Genomic DNA, 13029 nt, shown 5'->3' with positions numbered 1-13029 from the left:
AAAGTCTTAAAAACGCCTATAGAGTCGTTACGAACCTATAGATTGTTTAAGGTTGATGTCTTATACAAGCCAGACCAATATAAAAAAAAGGATTATATACAATGAGACCATTTACTTTTTATACAAGGTGGTCACAATTCCTTACAACCATTTGATGTGTGATTTGATAGCTTGGATAAGTTTTAAAGTTCGAGAATTTTTTTTTTGAAGTTTGAGATTGGTCAATGAAGTAATTGCAGCCTTCCAATTTCACATCCATTAGTCAAGATTAATCTATCAAAGGTAAATGATCTCCTTCTATACTTTGCCTTGTAAAAATTTGTTATAGATTAAACATGGCATACATTGAAAAGTCATTGCCTAGGTGATGCTAACAGTCAGTCATGACTCGCAAATAAGACATTTTAACACAGGTGTACATTCTCTTTTGAGGTCATCTCTTTCTAGAGAAAAAGTTGGCATCTTATTTATTATGAGCGGATATACTATACTCCCTTTGAACCATACTGTGTATTTATTCCCTCAATCAAAAGACTTACTTGAGAGAATTTTTCAGTGTGTAATTATGGGAACTAGGAGCCACCTAAAAATCAATAAATGATTATTTCCAAAAAAAAAATTTGAATTTCAAATTTTCTAAAACTTTGATCTCACCCTTCAAAAATTGGATGACATATATTTATTTTTTCTAGTACAGGGAGAGTTCGATTGGGAAATGTTGGGTATTGTTATGCACAAGTGACGTGGAGTGATAAAGAAAGCAAGTGCGTGCTTTGCATGTGCCCCGCCTAGATTAATGAATTAAAGTTTTTTTTTTGAGAAAATCAATTAAAGTTTCCCTCATTGGAAGAGAGAGTAGTTGGGTAGTTAGCATTACTCACGTACAGGGTTCGTCATGAGGAGTTGCGGGAAAAGAGTTGAATGCAATTGTATCATTTAACATGCATATTTGGTCATTTGGCCCCATTTAAATCACTTGAACCAAAAGATATAAATGATCCTACTCTGAGTTACAAATATGGAACATGTTCTTTTTTAAGGGTGCGATTTGTATAGAGCCGAGGCTCTAAATAATCAAAGTAGAGCGCACCTTCAAATAATATCGAGAAATGTGGTTTCAATTCTGAAAATCTTTGTGATAGCCTTAAAATATAATTTCATCACTAATTATAACATTTAAAGCTTCAAAAATATTTTAGAACAGGCACATCTATGAAAACTTAAAAATCTTGAAAATTGACGGTCAAAAATGCATTACAAGATGCATTATTTGCAAAACTTGAAATCCATTTTCTTATGTTCATGGATCTTGATGTCGAAATGATCAATTTGAGTATATTTGGGCATCAAAACAACTTTTTTTAGTGAAAATTTTGAAGTGCACTCTAGTTTGATTGTTTAGAGCCTCGGCTCTATATAAACTTAAAGCTTTTTTTTTAAAATAAAATTGAAGTATTTCTAGTGGCCAAATTACTAAAATGTCTTCACTTATTTAGGGTTCCAAGAATTAAAAGGGTTTTGGGCATTTTCTAACAAAATAGTTGAAGAGCCGTTTAAGTGAAATGCAATAGGATATAGTAGGATTTCATCTCATGTCTTTCCTAGAGTTTCAAACATTATTTTGAAAATAAAATATTCATAACTTGAAATTTTAATAGAATATGTGGATGTTATAAAGAAGGCATTTCCAAGGAAAATTTCGAAATTCCAATTATTTTATCATGGTATAAGTCAGCAAAAAATAAATCCTTAATTAAAAATCATGTTAAATTTTATAAATTAGAGAATTGAGCATTGATAAGTCGTCTAATTTGATCATTTATAATGTGATTCTCAATAGCACAACAGAAAACTAACAAATGCCGCAATTTATTTCCTCTGCTCAAACTTCCAAGTTGTTTGAACCCAGTTTTGTTTAAAATTTCAGAGGCAGAACCTCCTTACAATCAGTCGACAACTTAAGCCTTCCAAAGTTCGCAACCAAACTCATTTCAAATCTCCTACGGAAAGAGCTGGATTGGAATTTCACAAAAGTCACATTACCATTCCTCCGTCAATGGCGAAAACCTGCACAAAACATTTCAATACTCTCATTCTGATCAATAAAGAAGTGGATAAGAAGCATGAGATATGTCATGCAAACCTGTCCTGTGATATAGCTTGCAGCTGGATTCAAGGCTAAAAATTCTACCAATCCAGCTACTTCCTCAGGTTGTCCATATCGTCCTGTATAAACATATCACAACATGAAATTTGGCAATTATGAATCAAGAAATATTTCGCTTGATTGAAAATGAAGATTATAGTGGTCATAATATTAGATTGGATGACGAATCCAATCAACAGGAGAGAGACTCACCCAAAGGAATGGTCTCCAGGATTTTCTTCTCGATGTCATCTCCAAGTTTGGCTGTCATATCAGATGCAATGAACCCAGGAGCTACTGCATTTGCCTTGACAAAGAAAGGCCTTAAAAGTGTCAGTTATAAGCTGTTATTACATAACTGCATATCTCTAGGATATGTAAGAGAGAGAGAGAGAGTGAGAGAGAGAGAGAGAGAGAGAGAGAGAGAGAGAGACTGGAATGGGACTCACAGTGATATTTCTGCTGGCATACTCACGTGCGACACTCTTGGTTAACCCAATTACTCCAGCTTTTGCTGCACTGTAGTTGGCTTGTCCAATGTTCCCAGTAAGGCCAACCACAGAAGATATATTGATAATTCTACCCTGTATGTAACCCAATGGTTAAGTAGGATAATAGCTGCAAATATTGGCAGAACTGACTCCTTCGAAACATTGATTTGGCGCCAGTAAATAGAAGAAATTTGGAGGAAGACTTGAGATGTAATATTGTTCAAAGAGTAAAGTGGCAAATTAGGATCAGGAAGAATAGAATTTTACCCATCACATCTCAGTAAAACTAGGGATCTTAAGTTGCGGTCCCAAGCACATATTTTACCTACTTGTTTCTTAATAGATTTTCTAGGGAAGTACAGAATTACGTTTGACTGCTATCGCCACACTTGTACGAGGATATTTGCATCTAGCAGGAATTATGTCACCGATACCCAGCTTCTGTTGAAGAAAGCATATAGGTGTTCAATTTTCCTTCCCAAGGATCTCAATGCGAAAATTCGAAAGCTCCATACAGCGAAACTTAAATTAGACAGAGTTGCATACGTCCCACACTAAATAGCTTTCAAGAATAAGAGAGGAGATAACAAAGGAACATGCTAACACCTGGTGGCACAACCTAGACCATTCCCAGAACAAAGTGGTGCTATCATTCAAAAATTGAAATCAATTTTGGATGTGGAAGCTAATCAATTTACAATATAGCCTACAACAAATTACGGATCAACCATCCAAAAAATGAGACTGATGAGGCAAATCAATTTATGTGTGTACTAACAATCTTAACGTGATTAAATCTCAGCTTCAAGCATGATTACAGGTTGCATACCTGGGGAACTTACAATGGGTTTTAGGGATTGAGGTTGCATGATTGATTTTTGTTTATGAGAAACATATACTCGTGTGTGAGAATATGCACCATAGACTCCAAGAAAATGGAAACTCAGCCTGAGTTGACAAAATGTAAACAGCAAGTGAAGAGAGATTGTCCCTAAACCTCCAGAGCAAAGTGTCTAGTTGGAGAATGATTGTATCACACTATGAACAGACTTGACATGGCTCACACAATTCAGGTTGCCAACAAGTCCGTGCTTGCTGATGTTTAATAAATTAATAATATCAGTTCCTAGATTGGAAGAAGCTCTATGCTCTTTCATTGACATTGCAGCTGACTGGCACAAGCCATGAAGATTGGGCAGCTTCATCAAAGAATACATGGTCCATAGTTGGATTTCTACTGCTTGATTTAAGTGTTTCTTGGTAAACATCATGGAAAGGGATTAATAGGCAACTATATTGACGTCGACTGCAGAGGCTAGGAATAAAATTTAATAGCATGAAGAGCTTTTAAGGTTAAGATCAGCATTGCGAGATTCGTAGGCCATTGTCTCCTACACCATTGCATGGAGATAATGTACAAACAGTATAGGTTGCACATTGAATGAGCAAATAACATATGTTGAGATTGAGTCTCATTATTGGAGAGAGCGTAATAGTATTTGCATATTTCCATGTGGATTGTTTTAACTCATCTTGTAGATGATGAAGATACAAAAGACAGATATCAATTCCTAGCTCGTAAATTCCTCATAAGCACAGCTACATTTATATGCGTATTTCACCTGTGACAACATGACAAGGCACCACCGGCAATAATGGAAACTCCTAGGATTGAGACTCATTATTGGAGAGAGGGCAATAGTATTTGCATATTTCCATGTGGATTGCTTTAGCTCATCTGGTAGATGATGAAGATACAAAAGACAGATATCAATCCCTAGCTCGTAAATTCCTCATATGCACAGCTACATTTAAATGCGTATTTTACCTGTATCAACATGAAAAGACACCAATGCCAATGATGGAAACTCCTAGGATATTTAAATGTTTTACACAAAATCACTCTAGAATAGATTATATAAACACTGTATAATATTTTTGCATCATCATGTAGCATGTGTACTATGTAATTAGTTAAGATTGATGGACAAGAAGTACTTAAAAGAGATTACTTTCGATATCTTGAGTCGATAATCCAAGAGAAAGGTAAGATTGAGGAATATGTTGCTTACAAAATTAGAGATGAGTAAACAAAGTGGAGATGTACTTTTGTAGTCTTATATGATCGTCCCATACCAATGAAACTAAAGGGACAGTTCTATAGGATGGCTATAAGACCAGTAATGTTTTATGGACAAATAGTTAGGCGTTAAAGAAACAACATATTTATAGAATGAGCATAGTTGAGATGATGATGTTGAGATGGATGAATACTAAGACAAAGAATAATAAAATTTGGAATTAGTATATTCAAAGGGATTTAGAGGTGCCTCCAATAGGCGATAAAATGAGGGAATGTAGACTTAGGCGTTCTGGTTTGTACAACATCTACGAAGAACAACATCAATTAGGAGGGGCGATTTGGAACAAGTGAAAAGAATTAAAATGGTAAGCGGAAGGTCCCAAAAGATATGGATAGAAGTATTGAGAAAGGATATAGTGACTCATGGTCTAACTGAGGGTGTGACCTTGATAGAGCGGAATGTGGAACACGAATTGTGTTGCCGACCCCAAATAGTTGGGATAAAGCTCCAATATATAGCATGCATACGCATCTATCATCAAATACATATATTTTATGAACTGTGTAATCTATAATAATATGTATCAATGTGTTGGTAACAATACTTGTGTCTATACCCATGTCTTAGTCTCTAAAAGATGTTGAGTCATATCCCCACTCTCTGTGTTCATTTTTGTATTTGTATTTATATTCGAATATATAATTTGCATTCGTTTCTTTTATTTTTTTCTTTTTTTCCGGTGATGGTTCGACATCTTAGGTAAATTGATGGCCCTTTAAGATAATAACACCACTTTTTTTGTAGTTGTTATTAAGAATATTTAAATTCCTCTTTCTACTCACGTAAATTTGTACATCATTTGTGGGACATTATCCATGTAGTACATGAGAGTTTGATGACTCATTTTACATGATAGGGAGATTTTGGCATTTCTGCAGCATATAAGGCTATCATGGTCATTTGAGGGTCATCTAGTCATAGTAAGTTGCATGTGTACAAATAAATCAGATATGAGAGCATATAATATGGTCCCACAGGAGCATACTGTGGACTTACTCCCTTGGCTAAAAGAGCTAAATAGAAGAATTTTCTCGAACTTAAATTTTGGAATCCACCTAAGAATCACCATACGACTATTTTTAGAAAGAGAATTTGAGTACTTAAAACACTTAGAACCAACCATTCAAAAATGGTACATACCAAGTGCGTTTGATACATATATATATATATATATATATATATATAGGAAGATACTACAAAATGCCTATAGGCGAAAATGAACAGCGATTTCGCCTACCCTCATCATCATCCAAACTTCATCGCACGGTCACAGTTGTTCGGTAGTGTTTCAATTTTTAATTTGGAGCGTGTGTACATATTTGTAAGGCACACCTAACAAAAATATAAAAAAATAATTCGTAAAATATAAATTGACCAAAATACCCCCATAAATTTTCGGAGGTATTTTGATCAATTTATATTTTGTGAATTATTTGTTTCATATTTTTATTAGGTACGCCTCACTCAGATGTACACACGCTCCAAATTTCAAGTAATTTGGAGATTAAAAAAGAAATAAAAATTGAAATACCACCAGACAACTGTGATAGTACGATGAAGTTTGGATGGTGATGAGGGTAGGAGAAATCACTGTTCATTTTCGCCTATAGGCGTTGGGAAGAGTTTTTCATATATATATATATATATATATATATATATATATATATATCATCATCATCACTTTAGCCCTTTCCCAATTAATTGGGTCAGCTACATGAATCCTGGTTCTCCATTCTGCTCTATTAAAGGCCATATCCTCGAAGAGGTCGTAAGTCCCCACATCTTTTTGGACTACTTTCAACTACGTACTTTTGGACCTACCCCTTGCCCTTTTCAGTCCTTCCACTTGAACTAATTCACACCTCTTAACAGGTGCTGTACTTGGTCCACGCCACACATGGCCAGCCCACCTATGTCTACTCTCCCTCATTTTATCGCCTATTGGTGCCACGCCTAAATTCTCTTGAATAGATTCATTGCGAATTCTATCCCTTCTTGTTTTGCCATTCATCCATCTCAACGTCCTCATCTCCACTACACTCATTCTATGGATATATTGTTTTTTGTCTGTCCAACATTCCGCCCATAAGCAAAGCTGGTCTCATCGTTGTCCTATAGAACTTGCCCTTCAGCCTCATTGGTATGCGACGATCACATAAAATTCCAATTGCACATCTCCATTTCGCCCACCCAGCTCTAATTCTCTGTGCGACATCTTCCTTGATCTCTCCATTTTCTTGGATTATTGACCCAAGATATCGAAAGCGTGGTGTTTTTTGTACTTCTTTGCCATCAATCTTAATTACTTCCTCGTCTCTACTCCTATTTGCACTCCATATACTCTATCTTAGTCCGACTAAATTTAAAACTTTTCCATTCTAGAGCATCCCTCCAAAGTTCTAACTTTGTGTTGATGCCGTTTCGGGTCTCATCAATCAAAACTTTGTTATCTGCGAACAACATGCACCACGGTACCTCATACTATAGGTGCCTAGTTAAGCGGTCCATAATTAAGACAAAGAGATACGGGTTCAATGCTCAGTAGATCTATAGTCACAGAAACTCAATCGTCTCTCCACTAGTTGTTTGTACACTAGTAACCGCTTTCTCGTACATATCTCTCATCAAGTCGATGTGTGTCTAGAGACGCCTTTCTTTTCCAATACCCGCCAAATTAAATCTCAAGGTACTCTATCATAAGCTTTCTCTAAATCAATAAAGACCACGTGGAGGTCTTTTTCCTTCGCCCTAAACTTCTCAATCAGTTGCCTAAGTAGGAAAATAGCTTCAATTGTTGACCTTCCTGGCATAAAACCAAACTGATTTTCAGATACACTCGTTTCATACCTTAGTCGTTGCTCAATGACTCTTTCCCAAAGCTTCATAGTATGGCTCATAAGCTTGATCCCTCGATACTTTGCACAATTCTGTATGTCTCATTTGTTCTTATAAATAGGTACCACAATACTTTTTCTCCATTCGTCTGCCATTTTCATTGTTCTCAACACCTTGTTGATTAGCTTTGTCAACCAGTTGATGACAATTTCCCCATGCACTTCTAAACCTCCATTGGGATACCATCTGGTCCTAAAGCCTTTCCTATCTTCATCCTTTCAAAGCGTCTTTAACTTCCGACATCCTAATCCTACAAGTGTATCTATGCCCTCCACCGTCACTTGTACCAACAATCCCTTCAACCACTAAGTTCCCATTTTGTTCGTCATTTAGTAATTTTTGAAAATAGACTCTCCACCTTTTGTTGACCTTATCATCCTTTACCAAGACCCTTTGACCCTTATAAATATAAATATATATATATATATATATATATATATATATATATATGTATATATATATCCTAGGGGTGATCTCGTAGTTCCTTAGGGGTGGAGACGATTGCGTCGGCCCATGGATTTTTCTTCCTTTTACCACATTTCGCTCAAAGGGTTTGAAGAGAGATAGTGAATTCAAGTTGCCAACTTAATCCTCTTCCCAAGGATCATAGATGAGGTAAGCCTAAGAGAGCCGTTGACTCTAACTATCGTCCATGTACGATCCATACTAGATCTGACCAACTGCCCATCCTACCTCCTCTACGTTCTTGACAGCCCATCTTTGTCTCAATAGAGTCTTTCAGTGGCATGTTTTGGTCCTCTTCCCCATTACTTAGAAAAACGTGAAGCACTGGTTCAAGTACAAGATAATATCATTATCGCCTGAACAATATGTGCCCCACTTTGTCTTCTTTGGTTTTTTGCCTGTAGCTCTCTTGTGTGACTCATAGATCGACCACTATTCTCAATTTAGTAAGGTGGAGAGGTCCTGTGTTCTTTTTGGCAAGAAGGCTTTCTCTTTTGTGGTTAGGTTGCCAAGTGGGTCTTGAGTGGACTAGACTAGAGAAGAGCCATCAAGACTAAACATGTGTGCATGGGCAAGGGGCATAGCCTAGTAAGGTGAGCATCAAAGATTCAAAGGTGAACATACTAATATCAAGAAAGTCATGTCGTGCATGCCATCTTCAACCGGCTTCCTTACTGGAAGCCAACACCTTCAGTTGGCCAGGAAAGGAAGCCCCTTGTGGCTGGCTTTTGGTAACTGGTAGTCAGCACCTTTGATCCGGGTTACAACCTTAAAGGAAACCACTTATGGTCAGCTTCCTTAGCAAAACTCACGGAGTCCTTAGCAGTACTTCCTGCTTCCTTAGCGACAGCCTTTCGATCACTTGGAACACCTACCATGACTCCTTGAAATCCTAAAAAGCTAGTTTTTCCAAATATATATTGATGCAAAAATATCCCCTATTTGATTCGAAGGGGGAAAGCTTTGAATCGAGAGCGACATAAAGAAGTCTTAGTGCTTGCATCCCTCTTCTATCATGAGGAAGAAAAACGAAAAGGCTCCTTCTGAGCAAAGGTAAGCCTTCCCTCGACCGAACATAAGCCTATGGTAGCAACAAACGCAGTCGCACCTGATCACGAAGGTGGTTTTGAAATCCTGTCAGGTCGACCCGACACATAAATGGTCAATGAAAGAGCAGCAAGACTATATAATGCATATAGTTTATACCCTTTTCCAGTAATCTACCGAAGGGACTCGGCTTGGCTCAATGAGCTAGGCTCTCACTCGGCCTGGGTAAATCCCTCGTTCTGTGCTCGGGTTGCTAAGCGGTGGGTAGTCGGTCGGGAAAGGACTCGCACTTCGGCTAGGCCGAGACAATCTAATCCCTTCAATATGCTTAGGTACATCAGTGAAAGGCATCTAATCAAATAAACTTAACACTCGATGTCAGTATCATTATATACACCCACTTTTTCACCTATTCCCTAACCTGCATTCAATCGCTATTTAGACAGCTTGAAACGCACTATATATATATATATATTATGTATATGGAAGAGACTACAAAACGTGAATGGACGAAAATAAACACTATTTTCACCCATAGGCTCAGCACCGTTAATTTTTTTCGGACAGCGTGGATTAAAGACTGTCAAAGATGGGATTTTTTTTACACAAAAAATTGTACAGGAACCGTCACAGCTCCTGTAGATCCGTGGCGATTTTTAGGCAAAATCATCACAGACAGCATGTCCGTGACTGGGCGAAACACTGTAGCAATTCGCCAATAGGCGTTTTTAAGACTTTTCATTATATATATATATATATATATATATATATATATATATATATTACCAGCATGGACGGTCCCAAGTCGGTCATGGAGATCCCAAGCCCGGAGAAAGCACGGTTGTGTTAGGTTGGCAACAGACATGAAACGGTTGTGTTAGGTTGGCAACAGACATGAAACTTTTGCCACATCTATTTTATTAATCCTAATTCAATATAGAGCAGAATGCCGGAACATGATTCGTGGAGCCGACCCTATATATCTATATATAATGTTCGAAAATTCGGCTGCCTGACTGCCTAGGCGAAAAAAATTTAACAACGCCTAGGCGCAGTTTGGGCAGGGTCATTATGCGCCCTGCTTCTCGATGCCCCCCTAGGCACCGCCGCTTGACAACTTGTGTACAGGCGGAAATAAAACCCTCAATGAGGGTAAAATCTGTAATTTCCCCCCTAAAAAGGGGGGAAATATTCTAAACCCCCAATAGAAAATCCATGGCCTTTAGGGTGAGAAAACCCCCCCCCCCCAAAACCACTATTTTGTGATTTATCAAAAGATTGACAAATTTTTTATTTTTTCGATTTCTTCCCAAAACGAAGGCAATAGTTCGTGGGTGGATTGGGAGCATCTAGTAGTTGATTTTGAAAACTTTTGGTGACCCAATAGACGAGGTTTGCACAGACATTGATTTGCTTTTGATATTTTTAAAGTATTATCATATTTGAAAAGAGGGTTTTGATTTTATTTTGCTACAACATATTATGTTATGAATCATGTGTTTTTTCATTTACTTTTTTTTTTTCTTTTATGATGTATTTACATGTTTGTAGTTAAAAGATTGATTTTTTTGGTGATTAATTGAATTTTTCTCACTTGGACGATGAAATTAAGCATATATCGTATTCTTTTATGAATAGTTGATTCTTTTTTTGTATAACGTGTCTTATTTTGATATTCTATTTTTTTTTGTTTTAGTTTATTTGATTAATAAACTAAACCATGCCCTAAGAACTCCCCTGTTTTTTAAGTTTGGGGTTGGGGGGGGGATTTTGATTTTGGTGAGGGCACCCTATCTCTGGGTGCCTGCCTAGACACCCGCCCGATCGCCTTGGCGGCTCGGCACCCAAGCCGCTCGCCCGACCGCATATATATATATATATATATATATATATATATATATATATATATATATATATATACTTTGACATCACTAATGACAACTTGACTTATTTCCTATTAGCATAATAGCTAACAAACAATTAAAATGGTTAAAAGACAAAAGCGCCAAGACTAAAGTGACGCAGTCAAAATACATATGAAGTGGTTAAGCAATAGCTATAAGTAACAGAATATGATATGTGATCAACACTAATGGAATGAGTTCTCAGCTGAAGAGATTTAATGACCTATGTCAGATAGTATTCTCTGTAAATATCTATGCACATGATAAATGAAACATGTCAATAGCACAATAGATTACATATGGAGTGAACATCCATAATATCAATATGCAACTCTATAATAATAAGAAATAAAAAACAAATGGTGACTTAGTTCTATTGATCCTGTTTACCAAGAGATTCTTGTCACTAGCACTATAGCATCAGATGAAAGAATATTTGATACTTCAGTGCCATGACTATATATCCTCAGCAGAAAAAAGTAAATGATCCACATACACCATTGCTCACTATAAATAATAAAAACTTAATGCAAAATATTTTTTTATTAATGCAAAATATTTTTTTATTAATGCAAAATATTTACATCAGTCAACGGCATCTCATTTAACATATGGACTGAATCCTTGTTATGTAAATCAATGAATTAGTTCCATACATCCTGTTTACTAGAGACCTCTCTCACCTGCATCATAACATCAGATAAAAGAAAAACAACCACTGCCAAAAGAAAATGTGCCCAAAACACCAGTATTACCTTCCTCTTCTTCATCATGATCTTAGCTGCAGCCTGCAAAAAAAGAGACCAACATTTGTACTCTTGAATTCCTTTCAAACTCTCTAAATGTTTTCAAAATTCGAGTATTTGAATAGACAGACCTGTGTGCAAAGAAAAACGCCCGTAAGGTTCAAATCCATTACTTCCTGCCATTGAGATTTCTTCATTCTCATTAACAGTGTGTCCCGTGTAATACCTGAAAAGAAAGAACAGCCTTTCAAAGATATTGTAAATGGAAAAGGATAAAGAATGTAAAAAAAATAAAACTAAGGTAAATAACCTGCATTGTTTATTAATATATCAACAGTTCCCCATGCATCAACAGCCTGCAAAGTAGATTTAATGAAGCAGTAAGAATGTTGCAGCTGCGAACAAAAAGCAAATAAGACTATCCATAAAGCCAATCAGCATTAGCAGCTCCATCCTCACAGTTTTGATCATGGCTTCAACATCAGCTTCCTTGGAAACATCTCCACCAAAAGTAAGGGCTTGACCACCAGATTCTTCAATCTGTATCAGACTAGAAGATTAGGACCAACGAAGATCATGAACATATAGGGAAACAACACAAAACACTCTAAAAAAATAAATAAATAAATAAAATACCATTAATAAAGAATAAGACTATTTACTGTCCTTTGTCATCCCAAAAGACCAAGGAACTCAGTCAACTTACCTTACATTTAACACATAATGGTCCCGGGAATACAAGATTGGCTCCACAAAGTAAAAACAAATTCCATTGAGATATAAACTAATAGCATGGATTATCTCTAAAGCATTCCCAAATGAATCAAATCCAATCAAAAAGTATTTTGGTTAGAAACAATCAATTATCCATGTTTAGCATTCAAGGAAATTCAGTATAGTTGCAAAGAGCATGAGAGAAGCACGAGCAGCAGCAGAAATGGACTTGAGGAATTGGGAGTCCGTGGTGGGTGCCACATGATCCCTAAACATTGTTAATATAGGGACAAATTGCCTATATGTGGCTCAAACAAACTTGCCCACATGGGTTTCTTTTGAAAGTGAGGTACACTCACAATAGGTACACTGCACAAAATGCATCTTCTTTCTATTTTATCTTTCTCAGCTCTACCCTCTCTGATACATGTTATACAAGTTTCTTGGAGAAGAAGCAATGCATTGGTGCTCCAGACT

The 13029-nt window shown here is 36.6% G+C and overlaps 1 protein-coding gene across 2 annotated transcripts in view; it reads right to left on the bottom strand.

Moving 5' to 3' along the window:
- Positions 1 to 1853: 1853 nt before the first annotated feature.
- Positions 1854 to 13029, bottom strand: part of LOC18435010 (NAD(P)-binding Rossmann-fold superfamily protein) — a 28456-nt gene continuing 17280 nt past the window's right edge. Inside the window, exons 4-11 of one of the 2 annotated variants that reach the window (XM_088869732.1) lie at positions 12298 to 12378; positions 12149 to 12194; positions 11970 to 12064; positions 11776 to 11880; positions 2596 to 2730; positions 2360 to 2453; positions 2144 to 2226; positions 1854 to 2067 (exon numbers count right to left, since the gene is read on the bottom strand). In XM_088869732.1, the coding sequence (XP_088725858.1) occupies positions 2035 to 2067; positions 2144 to 2226; positions 2360 to 2453; positions 2596 to 2730; positions 11776 to 11880; positions 11970 to 12064; positions 12149 to 12194; positions 12298 to 12378 (672 nt within the window). In that variant the 3' untranslated portion in view covers positions 1854 to 2034. The remainder of the gene's footprint in view (positions 2068 to 2143; positions 2227 to 2359; positions 2454 to 2595; positions 2731 to 11775; positions 11881 to 11969; positions 12065 to 12148; positions 12195 to 12297; positions 12379 to 13029) is intronic. The other variant, XM_006845067.4, reaches the window with a different exon arrangement.

The sequence above is a fragment of the Amborella trichopoda genome, chromosome 6 (genome assembly GCF_054954075.1).
Source record: "Amborella trichopoda isolate Santa Cruz 75 chromosome 6, AtrichopodaSantaCruz75HAP2 v2.0, whole genome shotgun sequence".
Lineage (NCBI taxonomy): Eukaryota > Viridiplantae > Streptophyta > Magnoliopsida > Amborellales > Amborellaceae > Amborella > Amborella trichopoda.
The sequence above is the reverse complement of the archived record's forward strand: the minus strand, read 5'-3'. Positions and strand labels throughout refer to the sequence as shown.